The sequence below is a fragment of the Poromitra crassiceps genome (genome assembly GCF_964638095.1).
Source record: "Poromitra crassiceps genome assembly, chromosome: 7".
Taxonomy (NCBI): Eukaryota; Metazoa; Chordata; class Actinopteri; order Beryciformes; family Melamphaidae; genus Poromitra; species Poromitra crassiceps.
In genome coordinates this window covers 55,546,781-55,574,548 of record NC_139628.1, presented here as the reverse complement: position 1 = coordinate 55,574,548, position 27,768 = coordinate 55,546,781, and the positions used below count along the sequence as shown (strand labels likewise).

At 43.3% G+C, this 27,768-nt stretch overlaps 1 protein-coding gene across 1 annotated transcript; it reads left to right on the top strand.

Annotated features, from left to right (window-relative positions):
- Positions 1-4,060: 4,060 nt before the first annotated feature.
- LOC310779722 (uncharacterized protein) lies at positions 4,061-9,178 on the top strand (the record flags this gene model as incomplete). Its single annotated transcript, XM_083640216.1, has 13 exons — positions 4,061-4,134; positions 4,227-4,322; positions 4,581-4,713; positions 5,055-5,340; positions 5,499-5,522; positions 5,622-5,831; positions 5,919-6,010; positions 6,129-6,233; positions 6,370-6,484; positions 6,792-6,873; positions 6,967-7,131; positions 7,723-7,966; positions 9,115-9,178. 13 exons carry the CDS (start codon positions 4,061-4,063, stop codon positions 9,127-9,129), a joined length of 1,641 nt encoding a protein of 546 aa, XP_083496342.1. The 3' UTR covers positions 9,130-9,178.
- Positions 9,179-27,768: the final 18,590 nt, after the last annotated feature.

Genomic DNA, 27,768 nt, shown 5'->3' with positions numbered 1-27,768 from the left:
GGCAGCGCAGGACACAATTCCTATGAAGAAGGAGCCCAGAGCCAGAATGTTGGTTCCATGGTGGAGTAAAGAGTGTGATGTAGCTGTAAGGAATAGGAATAAAGCATATAGGAAGGTGAGACAATATCCAGGGCTGTGTCATGCAGTAGAATATAAGAGGTTAAGGGGAGTAGCAAGAAGAGTTATTAAAGATGCTAAAAAGAGTAGTTGGAGGAAGTTCTGTGAAACACTAGGCCCTGAGACTTCTGTAAGGCATTTGTGGGCAGTTGTTCATAGAATGTCAGGAGTATATAAGAAAAGATCGATTCCAGTGATTCAGAAGGGTGGGGTAGAAGCAGTTACCAATAAAGAGAAAGCAGACATGCTGGTGGAGGCCTTTCAAGCAGTGCATAGTTCTGGGAGTTTGGGGGAGGAGGGAGGGAGAAAGAGGGTTGAACTGTTGTCTCAAAATGAGTGGAAGTTGAGTAGGAGCTCAGAGAATGAAAATCCAATTAATTTGTTCTTTACAATGAAGGAGTTAAGGGATGCTATCCAGGCTGGTGCAAACACGACGCCTGGAAGAGATGGGTTATCTTATGAATTATTTAAGAATTTTGATGATTTTGTAAATTTAGAAATACTGTGTCTGTTTAATAATGTGTGGTCAGAAGGCTGCTTGCCAGAGGAGTGGAAGCATGCCGTTATCATTCCTATTTTGAAGCCAGGTAAAGTAGCGTCTGATCCAGGGTCATATCGTCCCATAGCTTTGACATCTGTACTTTGTAAAATTATGGAAAGGATGATTACTAACAGGTTAGTTTACTTTTTAGAAAGTAAGGATCTTTATGTTGGATTTCAGAATGGGTTTAGAAATGGCAGGTCTACAATGGAGTCAGTAGCAGTTCTAGATCAGGACATTAGAAAGGCATTTGAGAATAAGGAAGTAGTGGTAAGTGTATTTTTGGATATTGAGAAGGCATATGATTCTTTGTGGAAGGAGGGGTTGCTTTTGAAATTGTATGATTTAGGAGTTAGAGGGAGAATGTTTAATTGGATAAGGGATTTCTTATTGGACAGGACGATTCAAGTACGTGTGGGGGGGCAAACCTCAAAAACTGTTAAAATAGAAAATGGCACCCCACAAGGAAGTGTGATTAGTCCGGTCCTCTTCGATGTTATGATTAATGATATTTTCAGTCAAATTGGAAGAGGGTTTGGGTTATCTTTATTTGCAGATGATGGGGCCATTTGGAAAAGAGGGAGGAATGTTGAGTACTGTTTAAAGCAGGTTCAAAGAGCTCTGGAGTATGTAGAGGAATGGGGAGACAAGTGGGGCTTTAAAATCTCAGCCTCTAAGTCTAACTATATGATTTTTGGGTTTAAAAGGAAGTTGCCTAGAGGTGGGCTGATCATGTATGGGTCTCCTCTAGAGAAAGTGAAGGTGTTCAAATTTTTGGGAGTGTGGTTCGATGCAAGAATGACTTGGGCTGTTCACATAGAGAAAACCCTGGCAAAGTGTGAAAGAATAGTGAATGTGCTGAGAAGCTTGGCTGGGAGTGGGTGGGGGGCGGATAGGGAGACCATGTGCTTGATATATCAGGCGATGATCAGGTCAGCAATTGATTATGGCTGTTTTGTGTACGGTTCCGCTGCCAAGTCAAATCTAGGAAAGCTGGATGTGCTACAGTGCAAGGCTCTGAGAATTTGTTGCGGAGCTTTTAAGACCACCCCAATTCCAGCATTATTAGTGGAAATGGGGGAAATGCCCTTAAGCCTGAGGAGAATAAAGTTAGGGCTACAGTACTGGGCAAAATTAAGTGGGACCAGTCTGACCTTCCCAGCTAGGTGTTTACTTTCAGGGGCAGGAGAAAGTGATAAGTATAAGCCTTTTTTGTCAAGTGTTGATCAGTGGGCCAGGAAGTTGAGGTTACATCAGGTAAGGGTTGCGGAGCACACTCGCTGGCTGTCAGTGCCATTTTGGCTAGTTCCAGACCGGGATATTGAATTTAGTTTTCTGATGGAGAAAGACAAGGGCGAGATTGTAGGAAAAATTGAGAAATTCATTTTAGCCTCAGGGTCTCTGGAGGTTTATACTGATGGCTCTGTGGATCCAGAGAGTGGGAAGGCAGGATTTGGGTGGTGTGTGCCTCAGTTAGGGATAGGTAAGGGACAGAGAATCTCTGACGGCAGCTCTGTATTTGTAACAGAATTACTTGCCATTCTCTGGGCATTGTGGTGGGTGGAGGAAGTGGGATCAAGCCAGGTGATTATATGTTCTGACTCGGCTGCTGCACTGATGGCTGTGAGTGCAGGTAGGTCTAAAGCTCGGCCTGATCTCATTCATGAAATAATATTAGTTTTATATAGGATTGAGAAGGCAGGCTGTGCAGTGGAGTTTTGCTGGGTTCCAGGGCATGCTGGGATTCAGGGAAATGAGATAGCTGATTCCCTTGCAAAGGAGAGCCTGAAAAAGGAAGAAGTAATAAGTATTTCAATGGGAAGAGTTGAGCTCAGAGAGAAGATCAAGAAAGGAGTTGAAGCTGAGTGGCAGGCTGAGTGGGAAAAGGGGACAAAGGGGAGGCATTATTTCTCTCTGCAGCCTCAGGTCAAAATCAACTTGGCTGGATATGGGTCTAGGAGCGATAGGGTCAAGATATGTAGACTGAGGCTTGGTCATTGTGGATTAAATAGTACCTTGTTCATTGTGGGAAAACATCCAGATGGGCGGTGTGAGTGTGGAGAGCCTGAAACTGTGAAGCATGTTTTCCTAGAATGTAGAAGGTATAGGAAAGAAAGGGAAATCTTTTATAAGAGGTTAACAGTAGTAGGAGTTTCTTCTTTCTCTCTAAAATCTTTCTTTGGCCTGAAGAATAAGAACCACCAGCTGATCACAGAGGCAGTGCTGACATTTCTGCATGAATCAGAGTTGTATCAGAGGATATAGTGTTTATTTATTTATTTATTTTTTGTTTATTTATTTTTTTCCAATTGTGGGAGTAGTTGAAGTATAGAACTGAGGAGGGCAGTAATACGCCATGTTGCGTTTAAACTGCCGGAAATAGAAAGAAGAAGAAGAAGAAGAAGCTACAACCAGGGGCTAGCTACTCTCGCGAACACCTCTCGTTGTTATATTCTAACAGTTTGTTTGGAAGTTATTTTGTGGTTATGGCCGAACTGCGAGATCATGATTACGTCGCCAGTGCAAATTACGTGGCCGGTGCAAAGAAAAAAAGGAAGATTATTCCCCGTACCGACCAACAAAGAGAACGTAAGAAGACTCATGATAAAGCACGCGATAAAACACGCATCAACATAGGTCGCGCATTCAGCAGATGGAGAGACTTTCGGGATATGAAGGGTTTCAAAACAGACGGTGAAGTGGCTGTTTTCCTCCTAGACAGGTATGTGATATGTATATTTTATTTCTGAAATACTGTAGAGGACGTGGTTTTGCTATTTACGTTGTATGCTACCATGCGTCGGCTAACTGGAGCTCATTGTTACTGTATTTCAGCTATCGACCAATGCAATCAACACCAAGCTCTAAACGGTTACCCTCTGCTCCAGCTTCCTCTCTCCCCGTTTTGTTATCCAGCATTGGATCAGGCTCTGACCGAGATAGGTATGCTTTTTATTGTAATCTTTAGTATTGTATTGTATTATTACTGTGAGCAGTGTAGGCTATCCCTGCCTCTTTCTTTCTTTCTCTCTCTCTCTCTCTCTCTCTCTCTCTCTCTCTCTCTCTCTCTCTCACTCTCACACACACACACACACACACACACACACACACATATATGAATTAGGTAGTTTCATGTTTTTTGTGTGTGTATCTTCTTCCATGGAAGTATGAATGGTGGGCCACTCTTTTGTTAGCTTTTGCAAATCTTAGATTGTGAATTTTTCTCCACAATAGGGATGCAGATTTTCATATCCCTGGGGTCCAGCAAATTCCAGAAGAACAAGAGCCAGATGTAATCAACGTTTTAGAAGAAAGGTATGCTTCTGAACTGTGTCAATTAGGCTGGACGAACCGATTTGTTCAACTTCAGCCAGTCAGTTCTGAATGTGCTATTTTTTCAGCATGAGGTCCATAAACCTAGATGAGGATCCACAGGACTTTGATGAGCAACAGGCCAACGATCTGATGAACAGCACGTAAGTGCCCATGCTCATATCGGAACCGATTTTCTTGTTATATCAGCTTCCTCATATAGCATTATATTGTTGTTCAATGTTTTTCCATTTAGACTTGATTGGGAAGACGACATTGGGCTGTCCAGACAGGAAGGCGGAGTTGATGATGATGAAGACGATGAAGACTATGTCCCAGCAATGTACATAAGGTAAGGGACAAGTAAAAAGCTGCAGTCATGTATAGTAAGGTGTATGTTCAGAAAAAATGGTTTCCTATTGCCATTATTTGGATGCTGTGGTCCATTGTGTTCTCTAGATTCTACCAATTTTCCGTGTTGCATTGTGATCCATGTTAGGAAAGCATATTTCACTAGTGTTCAATTCAGAAATGTTGCATTTTGTGTATTAGATTATGTGGGCAATATTGCTTTCCAAGTGAAGTAATGTCCACTTTGTGTTTCACACAGACCAGGTGGGGCACTGCCAAATCCTCCTGATCTAGCCGCACTACCCATTGCTGGTGTGGAGGAGACTGTGCATGGTGTACTCCAATCAGACCAGCTAGAAGAAGACACTTCAGAGTTGTCCGACCCTGCAACGGTGCTAAGCGAAGCTGACCTCATCGGAAAACGCGCATGCATCGCCTATGAAGAAAATCTGCGACAACTAGCAACATTTCTCCAGCTTCCAATCCAGAGCTGCAAGAAATGCAGCTCTTGTCCACCGTTTGAGATCAAAACAAAAAAAAGGGGAACTGCAATCATCATAAGATGGGTAAGATTGCCGTTTACAACAGATAAAGCTGGAACAGTCCACACCCCAAAACAAGGAATAGTTCTGAAAGCATGACATCTTCTAATTATTGATGAACAAAGCCATGCGCCTTGGCTATTATTACATGAAGGAATTATGTTGTTTTGTTTTTGCTTTATACTCGACAGTTTTGCTCCAATGGCCACATTGTCTGGAAGTGGAACTCCCAGCCTCTGCTGAAGTTTGGGATGCAGTCTGGAGACTTCATGTTGTCAACGAACATTGTTCTCTCTGGCAACAACTACACCAAGATTGCACTGCTCTTCAAATTTATGGAGATGGGTATGGTGGTGGACTCGACATTCTACAAGATCCAAGACGCATACTGCATCTGTGCGATCAAGGATTTCTGGAAGCAGAAGCGGGCAGCAGTCATTGCACAGCTGAAGGACAATGATCGTGTCGTCGTGCTTGGTTAGTTTAGTATCCAGTTTTATAATGCAATATTTTTTTAATTTAGTGTTGAGGTATTCTCCTCTCAACACTAACCAAATTCTTGTTAGTGTAATATGGTGTCACTTTTCTTAGTAATTCATGTGAATAACTGATTCCTATTTTTCTCTAAATCACAGGTGATGGCAGGATGGACTCACCAGGTAAATATCGGCTTTTTCAATGTTTCCTCTCCAATGCAAACCTCCCTCCCTACTACATTACTGCAAGCCCCCACTAATGTTTTTTGTGATTGTTTGAAGGGCACTGTGCACAATACTGCACATACACCACTATAGAACAGGAGTCCAGAGACATCGTCCACATTGTCACCATCGACAAGAGAGAGACAAACAGAAACTCAGTGGTGATGGAGAAGGAAGGCTTCATCAGGACTATGGATGCCCTGCTGCAGGAAATCGCAGTGAAAGAAGTGGTGACAGATGCACACCCGCAGATCACATTACTACTAGGTAAGTACTGTACATGCCCAGAACAACTGCTATCTGTGATATCTACTCTTTTACATCAAGCAAACACCTTGTTTTTTTCTCTTACAGATCCGACGCGTGGGAAATACAAAGAGTGGGGGCTTCAACACTCTCTGGACATTTGGCATGCATCAAAAAACCTGCGCAAGAAATTGCATGCTGTATGTTTTGAATTCTTACTTTTCAAATGATAATCAACAAACAAATAGTGAATCTGGCTACTATAAATCTGTTACCAAAAAGACAGCATTTACAATCTGCTTTTACTGTCTCCCTTAGACTGGTGCTATCAAACAAAACTCTGCAATCCTTCCGTGGATCAAACACATCGTCAACCACTTCTGGTACTGCTGTAAACACGCTGGGGCAGTGGAGAGATTCAAAGTATGAATTTGTGATACTCACCCATGGCTAATGCAATTATTATGGATTTATTAGTTAGTGTACAGTTTACTAGTTCGTTCTCATCTCGCAAATTGTTGTCTGTGTTGGAATGTAATATGTGATCTCTTCCCCTTAGATGATGTGGCAAGGTGTTCTGATGCACGTTAGGAACAAGCACCAGTGGTCTCATTGGAGCTGTGACCATGATCCACTCGATGAGGGAAGCAGAGATAAGCCATGGATGGTGCAAGGTACAATGACAGGTTACATGCTGACGTTTTGATATCTACAGTATGTCTGGGAGTCTGTGTTATACTCCCGCTAGCTCCTGTCTCATGACACCTTCTGACCTCTGACCTTATGGTGTCATCACTAATTTCTTAGTATTAGCCCCACTATGGGAGGTTCTCGCATTAGAAACCTAATCCAATCATGCCTTACAGACCTGACAGACACACTCTCTCTCTCGGTGTCTGTTGCTCTCTATCTCTGCAGAGATGACGACATGACTTACCTCACTGTGTGGCCAACTATGTTTTGTTTATGGTTTTTACACAGGTTCTCCTGCACACCTGGCTCTGACTGAGGTCGTCATGGACAAACGCCGACTCAAGAACATCAAGAAGTTCATCAACCACCGGTATTTAAAAAATTGAAGTAAACTAACTTTCATTTATATATTTTATCCTTAGCTGTTATGTGAAAGACTGATGCTATGTCTGTCTATCCACAGCACAACATCAGACCTTGAAGCGTTTCAAAACCACATACTCATGTATGCTGGAAAACGCTTCGCATTCAGACCACCACAGTATGAGGCGCGCACTCTTCTGGCGGCAATCGATTACAACCACCACAACCACCGGCCTGCTGCACGGGACTCTGAGGGCAACTTGATGTGAGTCAAATTATGAATGCTGATAATCCCGTGAATATTTTTTCACCCCAACGATACAATAAACAGCTAGTGTAATTGAACAGTAACAGATCACATCTTCTCTAATGTGAAATGGGAGGGAGCGGCAGATTCCTGGCCCACCAACACAAGGCTCGCAGGTTCCACAAAGTGTTTTTCCCGGCGTGGTTGGACGTCTATAGACATGATTGGCTGTGTCTGCAGGTGGCGAAGCCGGATTGAGGCTGTGTCATGGTCGCTGCACTATCGCTTCATCTGGTCGGTCGGGGCGCCTGGTCCGGGCGGAAGGGAACCGGTGGGAATAGCGTGATCCTCCCACGTGCTACGTCCTGCCGGTGAAGCTCCGCGCTGACAGGGGTGGTGCTAGGCATGGTTCCAGTCTACGGCTCTCTCCAGATAGGCGGCCGGGGAGGCAAGGGGGGGAGGATTTGGCAAAGTAAAATTGGGGAGAAAATGTCGGGGAAGAAAAATAACAAAACGAATAACAGTAATAATAATAAATTGACATGGGGGGTAAATAAAATAATCACTTGTCTACATAATAATGAAATTAAATATTCCATACTGTCACAGCCACAAACGATACTACAATAAGAAGACCAAAACATGGAGCGTCTACACAGTGAAGATTGCCAAAGACTACAACTACATCCGTGACCTGCAGAAAGCCGTCCTGGGGGTACGGTTGCTGGCAAAAGGGGGACTCCCAAGAAGAAGAACGCTTAGGGAGACTGATCCAAGGAGACTTGGCCTGCTTGCTGAGATTCCACCACCACCAACTGCTGAGTTGGTGAAAGCTCACTTCCAACGAGGAGAGGTATGTACACACAAACTCACATTATACTGCATAGTGGTAATCTGGTTTTGAGGTCTATATTTCCTAATAACTGTGCATCAAATTGCTGGAAATTACTAAACCAAGGGAGCTCAAGCTTTTGTAATCCAATGTCCACTTCTGATTGTTGGAACATTTCCAAGAACCACCTTCATAAATAACTAATAGGCTATCATCCTTACTGTGTATTGATGACAGAGGTTATCTGCGTCCAGGGGAGTATTGGAGGGTAAAGTGTTAGACAGTTTAGCCACCTTTTTGAAATGAGGCTGAGATTTTACCTGCCTATTTGAAAAGCCACTGTATATAAACTCATCTAGGATAGTGTACCCACCTCAGTATTTTCAAAAACACCCCTGTCTGAGGAACATTCCAACATGGCCCAGTGGTGGAGAAACACTGGAATAAAGAACACTATTTTTACATCTGTGCTTCATCACATGAATAGTACCCCACTTCTAAATTATATTTTCCCTAATAACAATAGAGTATTTGGCCATCAACGAGCCCTGAAATGTTTCCAGTATGCAGAGTACTTAGCATCAGCGCTTCTCAACATTTCTCATATCAAAGATCCAAAAACTGACACACATATAAGATCCACTGAACCCCCCATTGGATAAAATGTTCTTTGAGGGTCCCCCGTCTGACATTTTATTTGAGTGTAGATGGTCTACTACATCAAGTGTAGGACACGCAGGACCAGAATTGAGTTATAGTGAAATAAAACTATTCCCCTTTTTCCTGGGGACCCCCACTTTACAAGAGTGTCTCTAGCGGATGTAATAAACTCTATTTAAAAATCAGCATCTACAGAACTCTACCAAAACCAAAATTTTATTGTACCACCTTCACTGATTCTTGCTTTGTATTCGGTTATGGATTTGATATCTTCAATTTCTCTGTTCATTTCATAGCTTTTACCCAGTTTCCCCTGTTTTTCAAGATTCTAATATTGCACCATTTTGGTAATGCAATTCGTAAATGTTTAGAGAAGGGCCAAGTGCCAGATACATCTAGTGATCAATACACTAAAGACAGAATTGGAAGTACAGGTCTCTAATATTGAATTCAAATCAAAATTAATGCAGAGCTAACCATGGTGAAACTGTCTTCTCTCACTCATACAGCATTTGCCCCTGTGAATCTTCTTGGAGAGGAAAGCGCTGCGCTTCCAGATAATGAAGATGACGACAGATTTGCCTCTGTGAAAACATGTAAACATTCAATAGGCAAAGATTGTGTACCATAAAATATTTTTATTGTCCTTTTCCTATATAAAAAAAAAAAAGAATAAAACTTTTTCAACAGTTTTCAACACTGGATTTTCATTGAGAACAAAATGTAAAGCCTTTGTCTATGTAAACAAAACACCATCATAAAATTAGAACACCTAAAAAAAAAAGAATAAAAAATTAGGATAGATAGATCAGTCTTCAAGTTATTGGATGTTGGATTAGGAATGTGCAAATAGGCATTGGCTCGACCTGGTTTATTTTGTCCATTTACATAAGGCGCCGTGGGATGAATCCTTTGTAGTGACCCTGTGCATCTGGGAAGGTGTCCCTGATCCTCCAAACAACACAGCTGGGGATCACAACTCTCACGCCTTCACCTAGACGACCGTACTGCCACAACACATATTGTCTGTAGGCTGCGTGCCTGTACTGGCGGTTCTCCACGCCTGCCTCTTGGTCGTCGTCGATGGCAAAGAAGTCGTTCCACGCAGCACGGGCCAGGCGCAGAACTCCCTCTTCCAATATATAGTAGTCTATATATGCCGACCTGCTGATGCAGTTCTCTGGCCTCTGTCTGCAGCATAGCCTCTCCAAGTTGGTCGGCATTTCCTTGCAGTTAGTGCAAATGCACCAATCCAGCTGTCTTGGGATTGGGGGCCCGGGGTTTGGGTCTGGGTCAGGCTCAAAGAAGTCCAGGACATCAAACATAACTCCTGGGAGCCTCAAGATGACCTTCTCCAGCACCTGGTCTTTCTGGTCTGAAGTGAGGTTTGCAACCTTGGCCTGCCAAAAAACAAACAAGTAGTGAGTTATCACCGACAAAAAGTCTTGTTTGCAAAATGCTTTTTATTTATAGTTGTGGAAGAATATTGGAATAATGAAGTTCACAAACCTTCATTTCTGCGTTTTTGGCCTCCAGGAGTTGTTGCATCCGTTCCTGGTGTTGCAGACTAATGTCCTCATCTCTCCTCTGTCTGCCTCGGCCTCTCCCCCTGCGACCACCCCTCCTCCTTCCCCTCCCCCCTCCTCTGTTCACTGCTGGAGGTGCTGATGAAGCACCCTGGTCAGAACTGCTTCCACCCCCCTGGCCCGCCGCACCCCTTCCTCTGCCTGCCCTACCAAGTCCAGCACGACCCCTCCGCCTTCCCCTCCCCCTCCCCCCTCTGTTGACTGTTGTAGCTGCTGCTGAAGCACCCTGTTCAACAATCCTTCCAGCCCCCCGGCCTGCCATACCCCCTCCTCGACCTGTCCTACCAAGTCCAGCACGACCCCTCCCCCCTCCTCTGTCAACTGTTTGTGCCCCACGTTCAGAACTAGTTTCAGACCCCTGACCCCTCTCTTCCCTGCCATCTCCAGCACCTATCCGCCGCCTAGCCCTCAACCTTAGTCTGTCCTCTGCCACTGGAGCCCCGGGCCCCGAGCTGCTTCCACTGGGGCCTGTTATGTCCTCAGCTTCAAAGTCTGGGTCCTCAGTGTACTCTGTATCAATGTCTGTGTCCAGAGTGTTTATGCTGAGGTCCTGCATGGAGAGCTCCTGTGAAATAATGGCAGACAATTGTTAGCTAATATAGCTTCTTTAGAAAAGGAACATGGGTCTATCAGGACTACATTATGCTAGTTATGCCTTACATACATCTTACATTGGAAGAAGTGCTATACCATCTCAGTTACCAACAAAAAGCATTTACTACAATATCTATTTATTCATTAGTTCTTTTTTTTAGGTTAGAGTAAATATAGACATAAAATATATATATTTTGCACCCACAATTTGTATGGTTTGGACTATTTCTTATATATTGAATGATTGTATCTGCAATTTTTGATTGCTTCTTATGTGTGTATGCTTTTGTTATAAATGAAGCCTACTGTATATTCCACTGTATGCCTGGTAGTTAGCACCACAGCATGATGTATGCAAAAGGCTAACGTGATGTAACGTTACCTGGGAGTTATACAGTTAGGTCACGGTGTAGGCTACATTTACTGTAATACAGATTTGGTTGATAACGCTACTTTTTCGTTTGCCATTTCAACCGTGCCAAAATACGTTACATGTTGCTGTTGGTAATCAATGAGTCTACTGGTATATAACGTAACGTTACACGGTTGGGGAAGCCATTTACCCGCAGATATATTTAGCCTACAGTTGATCTGAAATTGGAAGACACGCTCAGCCTCTTCACAAAGAGCTTGGTAAACCTAGTTTACCCTCTTGTATCAACGTTTTTGAAGGTACAATGGTGATGATAACGTTAGCTTTCTCGACAATATTACTATTACCGAGTGCCCTAAAGAGTTTCACTTGGTGCTAACGTTTGGCTATTACAGTAACTATGAACGCGACTGTAACAAAGTTTACTAGTTTTTCCAAATACTTTTCAACATCCTCGTCTGACATAATCTATTACGTAGCCCAAAAATAGGTAGATTACCTCGTCGCTCTGCATCCTGAGAAACAGCAGGGTTTGGAAAAAATGAAAAATAAACTTGGAGCGTCTTTCATTCATTCACTGGTCAAAGGAGAGAATGGAGGCGTGAGTACTGTTGTGATGTTGTCGGGAGCGGCAGGAGGTAGAAGAGCCTGGTGACGCGAGGTTAGGCAGGAGGAGGAGAAGCCAGGAGTTTTACGACAGTAAACAGTACCACTTTTGTTCAGAGAGGGGGCGCCAAAAACAACCCAATGAAACAGTGAAAAGTTGCTCGTAGCTGCTTTAACATTTTGGAACAGGCACATTTGGTTTATAAATATATAAATAATATTAACTACACAACAATGAAAATATATAAATATAAATAACAATATTAACTAAACAATAAATATATAAATAAATAATAAATACAAATAATAGGATTGTGCATTTAGTATGCTCTAAAGAGAAACTAGGTCTGTCAGGAAGCTGTACGGTGTGTAAGGTGGTTGTTGGTGAGGTACTGGCTGAGGAGTGTATGGTTGGTGGTGGTGAGCTACTGGCTGGACAGGTGGAGGGGGCGGGTATGAGGAGGATGGTCCGGCTGCATCGCACTCTTGGGCCTCATAAATTTCATTCATTATTTTTCTTTTCAGCCTTGTCTTGAGAACCTCATTTCTCATCACTCTCAGCTCAGCTGCAACCTGGTTGCCGAAGGTGGCATCGATGTCATCAAGCGCCAGCGGCTTCTGGATGGCAGCTGTCATCTCCTGTAGGAGGTCGAGTTTCCGGTTCTCGAGGGAATCCACAGTTGTTTGTACTTTTTTGCGCTTTTTAGGTGGGTCGGTGGGGGGAGGGCAATTTTCTTTATTTTCAGGAAGAAAGTGGCTCGCCGAAGCTTCCGAGTCATTGGATTGTGCTGGGATCAGTGCCTTCAATGACCCATCAAGCTGTAACAAAAGGCATGTGCCATTATTGTATACAAATTTATTCACAAATCACAATACAACAAAAAGTTGTTTTCAGACCACAAATATGTCTTTTTAAAAACTAATTTCTGCCCATGGCAATTACAATGCGAAACCACGTATGAGGCCACAGGGTCGTACAAGGAAGGGTTGTGCAATTCACTTCTTGGTGTGTGTTTATTTATGAATGGTTTATGTTCATGTGCCGTGTGCAATATATGTGGAATTGGATTGATTACTTTATTGATTGTTACTACTGTCTGTACTTTTTTTAGGCTGTTAGGCGGAATTTACAAGTGCAGAACAAAGTGAGTTTCCTTTTGTCGACCTGCACGTCGCCTTTATTGCTGAAGGGATGGTTTCTGGAACAGCCTGCTCACTCGCCAATGTGTTGTGCTGTGCTTTACATTTTTGGTGTAAATGTAGCCTATTGAATTCAATTTAATAAGGGACTGAAAGGCAACACTCACGCTGGATTCGGAGGGAAGCTGCTTAACATGCTTCTTCAGAAACTCTAATGTAAGCAGCAGCCACTTCTGCCGCGCTGAGAGGGGAATCTCTGGGCTTCCACTCTGTTTGGGTTTGATGAGCCTTGAGTATTGAGTGCGCAGTGATGTCGCTCTCTTTGCCACTTCATCAACTGCAATGAACCAATGTAGTAGAAATCAATTATTTTATGACAATTTTACAGTTATTAACAAAACTTTCTCTCTACCACACATTACAGACTGTAAGCTATTAAAAACGAACCAGCTCTGTATAAGTATTGGAAGTGCTCATTCTATATCAGTATTTTCTCTACAAGCCTTATCATCACAAGTATAACAATTTACTTATTCCTCTCATACTTTCAGTCACACGATTACATTATCATCCATCCTCCCGTCCACACACACAGCATACAAACGTGACAGCTACATGTGAGCTTGGGTTCCCCAGTTGCGGGGTAGCTGGTAGCTTGCTAAATACACAGAAAATGAACTACTTAACTCCCTAAAGTGACACTTTACATGTACATAACGTCATATATCAGTGGCAAACGTCACATTGACTTCCTTCAACCTGATTTAATAGTAGCGTTAGCTTGTTACGTTAACGTTAGCATTTTAGCTCACCTGTTAACTCCAGAAGCACGGCTATTTCGTTCCACGTTCGTGCCTTTAACTCCCGGTCATGGTATTTTTCGTGACCTATATCATAAAGAGTCTCATGCTGTCGCCACAATGCAACTAGCATGTCTTCCTTCTCCACTGTCCACTTCTTGGAGCTAGCTTTCGCTCTATTATTGGGGGGTTACATGCTGCCACTCCGACGTTCTGCCACTCCGAAATATCGGCACTCAGAAAGGGGGTCTATATTCCCCGTTTTTCACTAACCTCTCCCAGCCCCCACGCCAAACCTAACCTCCCCCCATGCCTAAACCTAACCTCCCCCAGACCCTAACCCAAAACCTAACCTCTCCCACCCCCACGCCTAAACCTAAGGTCGGCATTGCGGCTTCTAAGGTGAACGACCGCCAGTCCGAATAATGGAAGTTAACGTTCGGAGTGGCAGCATGTCGGAAAGGCAGAGGAACCCCTTATTGGGGTTATCTGCAGCCATGTTGTTTCCTTCTGAATTTCACAACATCCGGTTGGTGGTGACGCTTTCTCCATCATCGTGTTCTCATTGGCTCTCTGCTCAAGATGCAATCGCCTGTCGGGTTGTAAATATCTAACATGTTAGATATGCCCGATTCCTTCCCGATTGTGAATCTTTGAACCCCACACACTACAGGATAATTTGGGAAGATTATCTGCCCGACGCGGCTCAAATCGGGAGCACCCCCGAGAAAATCGGGAGGGGGGAATCTTGGCCATAATCTTGCAAATTATCCTGTAGTGTGGGGTAGGCATAAGAGGGAGTGTGTCTCCTCCCACAAACCTCATTTCACAAGTCACACTGGAAGAGAGAGCACCTCTCCCGTGTGCTCCAGACATGCATAGGACATGATTATTGAGTCAACAAGCAGGTCATAGCCTGATGAGGATAAGTTCCGAAACATTGATGTCTCTACTAGCAAACATGCTTGTTGACAAACTGAATTCACAGACTGCCATGACATGTCTAAACACAGGATATGAGACACTGTCATTTCAAAGGTATTAAATAGAGGGTGAGGTCACCTGGCCACCCAGCAGTAACGGATGGCCAATGCATAGTGTCCCTGGTGTGACCAGGGCACAAAACCTTATAATCCCTAACCCCTAACTATAGCCAGCGCCTCTATGCTATACTGGGGTGGGCATGCCCCTGGGTACTCTACTACTGCCATAATGCAAGCAACATAACTTCCTAACGTGACCAGAGGCATATAAAAGGCAGGCAATATTAGAAGCCTAGAAGGCCCAAAAAGGTCAATATGGGTGAATGGGGTGCCATAATCCTACCCCTAGGATAAGACCAAGGTCGTCCACAGGTATCGGGCCAGGGTCCTAGTTCAGGAGCACATGATGCAACCTAATAAATGAACAGGATAGATAACCTAAAGGAGTCAGACTAAGGCAACTACTGAAAGAAATGGATGTGGCATCCCTACACACACACATATAGCCTTAATTAGACACATCTAAAAATCAATGTAGTATGCTCCAAGCCTAAGCCAGACTATGGTTCTAACCCTAACCATATTGGTGTATTTTTTAAATCTAGTTTAATAACCTAAATTGAGGATAAACAGAGAAAATTCACCTAATTTGACTAGTCCAACTCTGGGTATGCCAAAGTGCAGGTGCCATAACATCCTCGTGACACCATAGGCAACACATAAATCGAAGGCATGATTAAAAGCCTGGAAGGTCAAGGGTCAACATGTATGCCAGACATGCCACAAGGGTCCCCGCGTGTGCCTCCTCGTATGTACACGTGTTGTGACATGCCACGCACGCACATAACCTAAAACCTACCTAATTTGACACATCTAAAAATCAATATAAAATATTCTAAGCCTAACCCAGACTAGAATCCTGAAACCTAATTAATTGGACACTTTAAAAATAAATGTAGTATGCTCTAAGCCTAACCCAGACCAAATTCTAACCCTAACCATAGTGGAGTATTTTTAAGACCAAGTTTAATAGCCTAATTTGAGGATAAACAAAGAAATTCTACCTAATTCTACTGCCAACCCTAAAGACAGGGTGGAGATAAGAGGGAGTGTGCCTCCTCCCATAAACTCTCATTCTACAAGTCACACTGGAAGGGAGAACACCTCTCCCGTTTGCTCCAGACATGCATTGGACATTGCACATGCATTAGACATTACTATTAATTCAACAAGTATAGCCTGAAGGACGATTAGTTCCGAAATATTGCAAGAGGCTTGTTGACAAACTGAATTCACAGATGCCATGACATGTCTGAACAGAGGACAGGGGCTTGTCTACTTCAATGCATACGGATGGCCCATGCACAGGCATCCTGACTTGTCAGGGTGCCACAAAGCCAAACCCCTAACCCCACACACACATAACCTAAAGCCTAGCTAATTGGACACATCTAAAAATCAATGTAGTATACTCTAAACCTAACCCAGACCATGATCCTAACCCTAACCATAGTGGTGTATTTTTAAGACTCAATTTGATAGCCTAATTGGGGGATAAACAAAGAAATTCTACCTAATCTGACTGCCAACCCTAAAGACAGGGTGGAGTCTATATAAGAGGGAGTGTGCCTCCTCCCGTAAACTCTCATTCTACAAGTCACACTGGAAGGGAGAACACCTCTCCTGATTGCAACAGACATGCATAGGACATAATTATTAATTCAACAAGTAATAGCCTGAAGAAGGACAAAATGCTCCGAAATATTGCTAGCCAGGCTTGTTGACAAACTGAACTCACAGCTGCCATGACATGTCTGAAAAACCAGAGGACAGGGGCTTGTCTACCTCAGTGCATACGGATGGCCCGTGCATTGCACCCTGGGTGCCCTAACCCTAACCCCTAATAGCGCTTGCGCACCAGTTTGCGCGTGCTTTAAGGCATGGGAAGATAGCAGTCCGCCAAGTTTTGCTCCCCCGCCCTGATTTGTTAAAACAGCCCCGAAATATGTTGGGGATGCAATTCTCGGCCGGGATGCGGAAACGTTCACGGCACCTGTCGCAGACGCAAATTAGAGCCGTGCCAATTCTGCCAAAAATCATCTGCGCCCCAAAATGCCTGCGCAAATGGGATTTGGGCGGTCTTAACTACCAGAATTATTCACAGGCGTGGCCAGGCAAGGCTGGGCATTACGTCAATCAAAACCAATCAGATTCTTGTCTTGCAATGGCTGTTTGAGCGAGGCATGCAATATGCTGTAATTATCTCCATGCGTAATAGAGTGTACTCACTCGTGCAAGGACAGAGAGAGCTTATTGACCGATCGACCCTCCGGTTAGGAAGGTAAATAGCCTATGTCCATTGTCCAACACGTTTTCTCAATTAATTTCCCTCTTTGCGATGTGATAAAAGTTTCTCAGTGAGTTATAGTTGATTGCCTCACTGAATTATCTGCTAATACCCAATTTTAGCAGCATAATTTGATGTCCTGGCGGGTGTCCACCCGCTATGCCGACCACCCGCAATGCCGACCTTAGGTTTAGGCGTGGGGGGTGGGAGAGGTTAGGTTTGGGGTTAGGGTCTGGGGGAGGTTAGGTTTAGGCATGGGGGTGGGAGAGGTTAGGTTTGGGGTTAGGGTCTGGGGGAGGTTAGGTTTAGGCATGGGGGCTGGGAGAGGGGAGGTCGGAACAGCGAGAGGTCGGAACAGCGACATGGAACCGTCCTGGCGTGGCAAGGCTGTGTGTAATGACATATCCAAAAGGGATTTTACTTGCACTGCGGTGCGCTGCACGGAGATTATGGTGCGCTTCAGCGCAGCGAGGTATTTGCGCCTAAAAGTAATTGTGCGCTGCTGACGATAGCATAATGCCACCTGTCACCACATTTTAACGCTGAAACGCCTGCTTTGGCTTGTGGCAGCCAATGCCCAGTACAATTATCACAGGCATGCGCTTGTGTCCGCCCCCAATTTGCATTGCGCACGGCGTTAAAATGCTTTTGGGAAGATAGAGCCCCTGGACGCTTGCGCCTGGCGGACTGCTATCGTGCCTGCAGGGAGGATAGCATAAAGCAGGCGTTAAAGCACGCAAACAGGTGCGCAAAAAGCGGATAGCGCCTGTACCAAGATAGGGCCCCACATTACCGTTTGGTCCTGCCGCACATGAGGAAGACTGCAGAAGGGACACAGGTGCGCTAAGCACATGAGTTGGCATGACTTTGATCACACACAAAAAACACGCTGTGTGACCAGATTTCCCACTTTGTGTGGGACATCTGCATGCCTTTTTTTCCCACTTCCCACATATTGAGACAATGCCCCACATTTTGATTGGCTCTAGTTTTCAAAAGTCAAAACCTATGAGCGAGCGAGAAACCCACTAATTAAAATAAAAAAAGATCTCTGTCACTCCTTAAAGCCCTCCTCCTGCCAGTTTTCCCACCTGTGTACATCCTGGGTTTGCAGTGGAAACGCAAAGCTGCGCGCGCCGTAATGAACTATATATAATCATTTGCGCCAAAGTTAGTATATTGCAGTGTTTCCCTACCAGCGGTACGTGTCCCCCTATGCCTAGGGGTACTTGAGCAGCTTGCAGGGGGTACACGGAAAGATTGTGGAGTACAATTTATTTCCAAAGTTATTTAAAAAATATATGTACACTATTAGTAGTAATTTCATAAGCCCATCCTACAATGGTATGTGCAACTAGTCCTCCCTGGCAGGTGTCAACTGTTACACTACTCTGTGAAGAGGTCACCCTTCATGCATGCCAAAACTGTGCATACCAGCTAGCTCACAAACATGAATAAATCAATCATAAACTGTCAGAATTGTTAATTAATTTAATTAATTCGTCAACACGCATTATTGAGGGGGTACCATTGGCATGGCACAACAGCTCAAGGGGTACAAGGATCCACAGTATTCTCTCTATGGAACATAGGGGGTTCCTCTGCCTTTCCGACATGCTGCCACTCCGAACGTTAACTTCCATTATTCGGACTGGCGGTCGTTCACCTTAGAAGCCTCAATGCCGACCTTAGGTTTAGGCGTGGGGGTGGGAGAGGTTAGGTTTTGGGTTAGGGTCTGGGGGAGGTTAGGTTTAGGCATGGGGGGAGGTTAGGTTTGGCGTGGGGGCTGGGAGAGGTTAGTGAAAAACGGGGAATATAGACCCCCTTTCGGAGTGCCGATATTTCGGAGTGGCAGAACGTCGGAGTGGCAGCACGTCGGAGTGGCAGCATGTAACCGGAACATAGGTGTAGACTTTACGGTCCTCGGGCGTCCTCGCCAAGTACTCTCTTTCTATTAGTCCTTCTATACGCTTCTTGATAACCAGCTTGTTGAGAAAATTCAGCTAAAATGTTCACTTTATTAACACATTGACTGCCAGCCGTTTTTTTTTTTGCTGTAGGTAGCTTCTGCCAGGCCGTTTTTTGAGGATTCTGGCTCATTTTACAAGAGCCGAGGATTCTTTTCTGCTTGGAGTTTGTGAACACAAAGTTCACAAAAGTACTAATAGAATGTGTGCTTTCTCTGTCTAAAAGAGTTAGTTTGTAGAGTTAGTAGTTATGTAGATATTAGCCGTTGAGTACAGCATGGTTTCAGCTGTCTGAGAGTGGAAGCTGAGATAATCGCAGTTTTGTGAAATTCAATCAAACAGGCAGAACAGTCACTTTAACCATTTATTTTTGGCATCAGTGAGAGATCAGACATCCAAACAATATAGTTCCGAACGCCCTCTCCTTCAACTCCTCCCTCCGTGGGCGTGTCTAGTGGCTTTCAGCCTGCGTTTGTCACAAGCGAGTGCTCTGCTGCAGCCTCCCTCCCTGGCAGCGAGTTTGAGCAGCCTCCCTCCCCGCCTACAGTATGAGAATGAGGCTCGTTCGTTTCTGGGTTTTCGGAATGCGTGCGATTCTGGCCTTTCTGCGGGCGTTTCAAAGTGTGTTTTACCCATAATATATTATGCAAATTTGCAATCCCCCGTGTGCTGCTGCTGGCGCGGCCCGAGAGCGGCGAGTCTGGTGACTGATGACTGTAAAATCGGCAAGCCAATTCCTTGAGAATGGAGGAAGCAGCCGCGGGAGGCGGCTGCTTTTGGTTGACTTTCTCTCTGTCGGGAGGGCACCGTCGCCACCTAGCTGGTCGGTAAAATAGATTATACACATTCTCTTCCTCCAATTCTGCTATAGGAGACGTAAAAGGGGTTGATCGATGTCCCACCGTCAAAAAAAAAAAATGTTTATGTAAGCCGAGATATCTCGTCCTTGGCACTTAACGGTTGGATCATGTAAGCAGAGATATCTCGTCCATGGCACTCAACGTGTTAAGGAACAAACCCCCCCCCTCTCTCTCTCTCTCTCACACACACACACACACACACACACACACACACACACATTTGGCTCACAGTACCCTGCCTGCCCTCTCTATAGAGACATTGGAGTCTAGAGCTTCTACACTTCTGCCACCTCAGAGATTCGTTTCGTCTCCTCCATCAGCAACCCAGGCTTTATGCACATGCAGCAGATAAGTTAATATCAGGGTTTGCTTTTGTCCAGAGAATAGACCTCAGGAACCTGGGGAATCTGTCCTGTTTAAAGATAGCCAAATGTTCATTCATTCAAATGTTTAAGTGAAAATACCCAAAATGTGTTGAAATTATGGGCAGACAACATTTTTGGAGCAGAAAATACATAAAGTGCACACTGAAAAATAATGAGCTCCCAGGTATATATATTTTTAAGTTAGCTCCCAGTTCTCTCTTTTTTTTTGTTAGCTCTCCCAGGTCAGTTTATTGACGTTTTGTGGGTGGATGAAAATGTTTTTTTCCTCTCAGGATGAGAGTGGTCCTCAGGCATTCATCCTGTGTGTGAGGCCGGGAGGCCGAAAGTTGGGGAAAATATTGGACCTAGGAAAGTATTGCTCAATCAGTTGTTTTGGGGAATAAGAAAATGATCTTAGCAATCGGCATGAACCTATCAATCAATATATGCCTAATGAATGTTCTAAGTCCCTAAATGTTCCCTGCAAGAGATATTTTTGTCTGGCCAAATGTCGGGGTGACCTTGGCCTCTACCCAAACAGTGATACTGATGGAGAATATCCTGTTTTGAAATTCTCAGTACACGTGTTCACGTGTTTTGGTTTGTTGTGTCTAGGGTATAAGTACCCTGTGCCCGATGTAAAAATTGTCTTTTTTACCACCACCCCAGATGAAGCAGAGGTATTCAATAAAAGATCCAGCAAACCTTTGAGACGACTCCGTATCCACGTTTGTTGCACTTTTGTTTTATTTGATGCATACTTAGAGGAAAACTTTAAGAATAGGCAGTATTTGGGGATTCATTAATACCCAACAGTTGTCTCAACACAACAGCTCGCCATCTTCGGCTGCTCGGACTCAGCAAAAAAAAACTCAGTTCATATAGCCTAATCATTTCCTTTTAAAGGCAACTGAAGTGGTAAAGCAAAAAAAAATTAAGCAAAAGACTAGGCTAATATTGCTTATCAAGAATATCGAAAAGAAAAAAAACATCCCATTGCCCCCCCCTCCCTCCAGTCTCTTTCTCCTCACATGATCCACAGTATTTTCTCTATGGAACATAGGTGTACACTTTACCGTCCTTGGGCGTCCTCGCCAAGAACTCTCTTTCTATGAGTCTTTCTATACACTTCTTGATGATCACAGGGCTAGGAAGAAAACGCGACTGGAGCTGCTGAGTCACCTGAGGTAAGAAAGACACCAGATGTAAGAAAACACCTTTGACAATCAAAACCAAAAGAATCCTCTCTAAATTATTATGCTTCTTTGTAGAGCAAGGAGTCATGGTCACAATACTTGGAAGAAAATGGATAATTAGTAGATAAAAATGGCTGCTTATTAAAGAGTAATTAAACTAGTAAATTGCTATTCAAGTAGTAGTTTGTGAAATACATGCCGTTCATTTTCTCAGCATTTAAACACTGTGCTGTATTTATCTAACTGAATCTGGCTCAATTCGCCCTCCAGTGGTTAAAATGAACAAACACTGTTCAGCTGGAATTGCAGCCCTGAACAACGGCAATTTTCCTACGACACATCATTTAGTAAAATAATCAAATTGAATATATTTGAGACACTCATCTCCATTCCTCTTCTCACCATAATTTGAAAACCGTTCTGAACATCTCCGCTGGCTTGTGGTATCCACACTTCTCGCAGCCACTGCGCCTGTGGCATGGCCTGCTCTCCCAGTCCCTGCATGGTTGGTGCTGTCAAAATAAGTTAGTTAACTTTATTTGACGTTTCACAAAATGGCGGACGCGTTGGACAATTATTATTATTGTAGGCTAGGCGGTTACATGCCTCCATTCAGACGTGCTGCCACTCCCGACGTTCCGCCACTCCGAAATATCGGCACTCAGAAATATTGGCACTCAGAAATCCCGCCAGAGATCGCTTTTTGTCATTTTTTTAAAATCAGCTTTGTTTAATAGAACTGTTGTATAAAAGCAATATCACACGAGAGGGAGTGCTGTTGTTGGCTAATATGGGCACTGCTGTGATTATCTTCGGCAGGAGGCCGCAGTGCCCATATTAGCCAACAACGGCACTCCCTCTCGTGTGATAGCTTAAATATATATACATTACACATTACACATACTCTCAATTTTTTCACTTTCATCGCGACCACACTGCCATCGCATTTGCGTACAATAGACAGATCACTTCTCATCACTGACGAACAGCCACAAAGAAGATTGTATGCTAACAGTACGTTGATGTAGAAATCTTTCTCGGCGGGGATGCGGAATTCGGCATTTGCAAAAAAGTAACTAATTACAGTAACGCGTTACTGCCCACCACTGTTAATGAGTTATTAATTTGAGTTAGTGTGGACCAGTGATGTCACTGGTCCACACTTTAACACTCAATAACTGTCAAATTAAATGACAGACTTCAAAACAGTTTACAGTTTTCTGATATACTACTGATGTTCTAATGATACAGAGCTGAGAGAGAATGCTGTTTCAGTCCTTCTTTACTGGTATTTGCAACAACATATATAGGTGGTGAGTCAGGGATATCTTCGAACAGTTGTGAACAGTTGTGGTTTCTCTATAAAGAAAGAATAACAAAAAATACGAGTGATACCAAATATAAATAAATCCCATTAATATCCCCATCTGCATAAAATCCTATTACTCCCCTTATTATTACAAAGCCAGAAGTAAACGACATTGACTTATTAATAAGGTTTCCACAACATATTAGCTACTGGTCCTTATATCTCCCGTTTTACTGGTGAGAGCTTTATTCTGAAAATCCACACATCCTGTTGCAGTTAACTATTCGAGCTTAACCTCGATATAACGCAGGCATCAATAATAACCTCGGGAGGCTCGCTCCATCACAGAACATCACTCCACACAATAGCAACAACAGGCAATGAACAATACAACATAAGAACATGCCGAGGACTCGACACGACACACTCAACCGACGTGCTGCGTCGGGGACTGTCAGGCGAGAGGACCGCCAATTAGTGTGCACGAACCGGTGTGTGTCATGCCGAGTTTTGCACCCCCGCCGAGAATTGCATCCCCACCACATTTTGGGTCTGTTTTAACTTAAAAACAGGGATGCAAATCTCGGCAGGTACAAACCGTCTCCCCCTCCATAGCTAGGAGAGACCCCAGGCCTCGAGGTCACCTGTAGCCGGATTTTAAGCACCAAAGTCGGCCTCCGTGAGCCAGAAGAGAGACCCAAGCATGGAAGTCACCTCGATGCGGATTTTATGCATCAAAGTCGGTCTCCATGAGCCAGGACAGACCCCCTGGCCTGGAGATCACGTCTACCCAGACAATTATATCATTTGTAAACAGAGTTGGGGTCCGTTACTCAAAAAAGTAATATATTACACATTACACATTACGGTACTTTCAAAAAAAGTAATGCCTTACTTTACTTGATTACTCCCTGGAGAAAGTAATTTGTTACACTACTCGTTACATTACTTTTGCGTTACTCCGTAAGCCTGAGATGCATTGTCACCTAATTTGCCAGTTAACAATACAACATTAATCCTTACATATATGCCCATATATTAGCACAAATCTCTATCGTAATAAGGTAGGTTGCAAAACTTTTCCTGTCTGATGGTGGCTGTCCGTTCCCTGCCATCTGTATTTTGCTCAATATGTTTCTGAAAAATGGCGATTTCATTCTACTGTTGAAACTGGCAACATTTCCTCTACCATGTAGGAGGAGGCAACACGCCTGTCCATCTCTGATTTTGATGTTACCTGGTGAAAAGCAAGCTGTTCCTGCTTGCTTGGGGTCGAGGCAGGCGACTCAGCTTGGGTCTGCAAGACTGCAACCAGCTTTGTGTTAGCATGTTTCCACTGCAGATGCTTTGAGAGGTTTATGTCGTAGGCTACCGTAGCTAGCTGCTTCTGTCCAGGGCGTTTGCAGTTTCACATTCTTGTCGTTCCGCGCAACAAAAACTTGTTGTAGAAGACGGCGCCTTTTGGCAGATTGCTGGCAGACTATTACGGAACATACGCACTGCGCCCACTTCACTAGAAGACGTATTTACAAGGGGTATTTACAGACCCCATCGTTGTATGTGGGTTTCTCTTATGGTTTACGTTTACATTTAATTTAATTTAATTTTGTCCAATATTCAGATATTCCAGAATTGCATGTTGTGTTAAAATACATATTATTTATATCTAACACTCTTTAGCCTGATTTAATTGTAAAACAGAGTGTAAAAAGTTATGCAAAGCCTTCTGGGAAATTTGACCCGTGGAAGAGGAAAGTGGGCGGAGTTCCCAGCATGCCCTGGGGGTACTGTGTTTTTGTGTCAATTGTTTGTTTGTCAATGTGTTTTGGAGGTTAAAATGATTTATTCTATATGCATGATGTTAGTTATCTGATAACTGATGTGTCGACTAATAGTGCTGTTCTGCATGCTAATACAAAGTTGAAATGTTGGCACCATGGGTGATTCTGCTGTGCAGTTAAGTGACCCGTCTGATGGGACACAGGATCTGCTATTTAAACGGAGATCTTTTCTCTCTATACTTATCTTACTAGTACGCATGTAACGAGGTAAGCGTTTGATTAGTAACTGTAATGTGATTACTGCACTTAGGTACAGTAGTGCCTTACACTACTCGTTACCGACAAAAGTAATGTGATTACAGTAACGCGTTACTTTGTAACGCGTTACCCCCAACTCTGATGATGTGCTCTACTTTTTTGTCATTCATCGAATAAATCAATCAATCAATCAAAATGTTAAAGTGTAACTTACCCCCAAAACACTTTTTCTCAGGTTTTAACCAATATGACTTTGGGGGTGGTGTGTGAAGAATTCTGGTCAAAATTTCCACATTTGAGACCAAACTGTTAACCATTGTACCATTTGTATCATTTTCAGCAGCATAAGTTCCCTCTATGGGTTCAAACCTGTTTTTTTGTCAATCCCTTGAATTCTTGCAGTCTGCCTTTGACGCTGTTCAGTCCCGTCTGACTCAGCTTAAGCTGGTATTAAATGCAGATACATCAAAGACCATGCTATTTTCAAATGGCAAGCAGTTTCCATCTCACATTCCTAGGTGAGATGGAAACCCTTGAACTCAACTGTTCAAGGGGTTGAAATTGAAATGGTCACATCTTACAAATACTTAGGTATTTTAAATGGTGAGAACTTGTCTTTTAAATCTCATGTTGTTAAACTTGTTTCTAAGCTGAAACTTAAATTAGGTTTCTTTTTTAGAAATAAATCGTGTTTCTCATCTCAAGTCAGGAAACACTTGATCATGACAACTTTTCTACCCTTGTTGGATTATGGAGATCTGCTTTTCATGAATGCTCCTGACTAGGGCTGGGTTCAAAAAATCGATTCTCCGATTTTTAATCGATTTTCATTTTAATCCTCGATTATCGATTCATATGTCCAGAGATCGATTTTTTCTTTAATTAATTAATTAATTTTTTTTTTTTTTAAATAAACAGGCTAAAATATTATGCTGTGTGTGGTAGTTGAAACATAGTTTCAAGTTGACGTTTAATTATGTTTGTAGTTGAAACGAAAACATAAATACTGTAGGCTACATGAATGGAAATGTTTGATCATTATTAATATCTACTTTTAGAAATTATATAGGCTGAAATCAAATCACTGTGTATAATTGTGAAAGTGTCTTTATTGACAGATGAAAAGGCTGTTATTTACCCTTTGTCACCACCTGGTGAGTAAATATATGTGTAACTAAAACCATTAAAATTGACAACAATCTGCAACTTTTTTTCCCCATGTATCTACTTGGCTGGTTGGGAACCCCTGTGTTACATAACTGGACAGTCATGTAATTCAGGGTACAGCTCAAAAACCACGTTTTGGTATCACTAACCAAATCAATATTGAAAATTGATCGAATCGGAATCGAATCGAATCGAAATGAATCGATTCGCAACCTTGTGAATCGGAATCGAATCGATTCTTGAAATTTGAACCAATACCCAGCTCTACTCCTGACCAGTACTTAAAGAAACTGGACACGGTGTACCACTGTGCTTTGTGTTTTACGACTAACTGCAGCTATCGTGTACTGTGTACGTGTGTGTGTGTGTGTGTGTGTGTGTGTGCGTGTACTGTTGCAAATTGTCCATCTCTGTCTGTCCGTAGACTCTCTCACTGGCTGACTTTTATCTATAAATCTATTCTTGGGCTTCTTCCTACATATCTGTGTTTACACATGTGTAGAAACCTCAGCCATTATGGCCTGCGCTCTCAGGACATCATTCAGATGCAGATCCCTAGAGTCAGAACTGAACTGGGTAAAAAGGCTTTTAAATGTTCTGCCCCCTCTACCTGGAATGGTGTGCAGAAGGACTTGAAACTATCTAATCTTAGAACTCTGCAGGAATTCAGGTCAATTTTAAGAGACAGAGAAATGAGTTATCTTGGCTCTTGTGATTGCCCTGCAGTGTAACCTCACTATTGTTTCCTGAGTGTGTGACTGACTGTATTTTATCTGTTTATTTTGTGTTTGTGTGTATTGATGTAACTGTCTTTATGCTGCGCTGCCGTTTTGGCCAGGTCGCTCTTGGAAAAGAGGTTTTAATCTCAATGAGTTTTTTACCTGGTTAAATAAAGGATATTGATTGATTGATTGATTGATTGATTGGTCCCCCTGAGCCAGGTATGGAGCCGACGCAAGGCACTGAAAGACCATTCACAGCTACAGCTGCTAACTGGGATGGTCAAGGCAACCTGAATAACTGCTTTCAATGAAGGGCACATCTCAGGCTCCAGTAGTTGGTATAATGTAAGCATGTCTGGAACAGCAACACCAGCCTCTCTCTTGCGCCTCAGATAGTTTCTGGCAACCATCACTTCCTCAGACTTCAGGTCAATGTGGTAATGCAGTGCCAGTTTAGACAAATGTGGCTCAGACAAGAAGTGGGCTGAGGATGGACTGCATGCCTGAATTCCCTTAAAGGGGGACTAACCCCCCAGATATGTATCAGAACAGTGATTTGAAAATACCTCCTCCTCCTCCTCCATCACCTCCTCCTCCGTCAGCTCCTCCTCCTCCTCCGTCAGGCTGGCTGTCGTCCAGGGCGCTCGCCTGCTGACACCAAACACTTTGCTTACACTTACAGCGTTCCCACACATTTTCATGGATACAATTTAAAAACTTTTCCAGGACTTTTCAAGCATCCATAATAGAATTTCCGTGTAATGTGAGGCGGTGACTCTGAATCAATACCAGAAATTATTATTACTACAGTGGACAAATAAGACACACCTCTTTATATTGCATTTTAGTGCTTTAGAGTCACTGCATCACAACACATGGAAGCTACTGAAATAAAACATGAATTTTCCATAAAAATATTTAAAAAAAATACAAGGACTAAAATCCAATATAAAGAGGTGTGTCCTATTTGCCCAATGTAGTAATAATTTCTGGTATTTATTGTGTCACATTACATGGAAGCTATTGGTGTGTGTGTGTGTGGGGGGGGGGGGACCCTGGACTCATCCTGTGTTTAGGAACTACCTCTGAACCTGCATTATCATTATGAG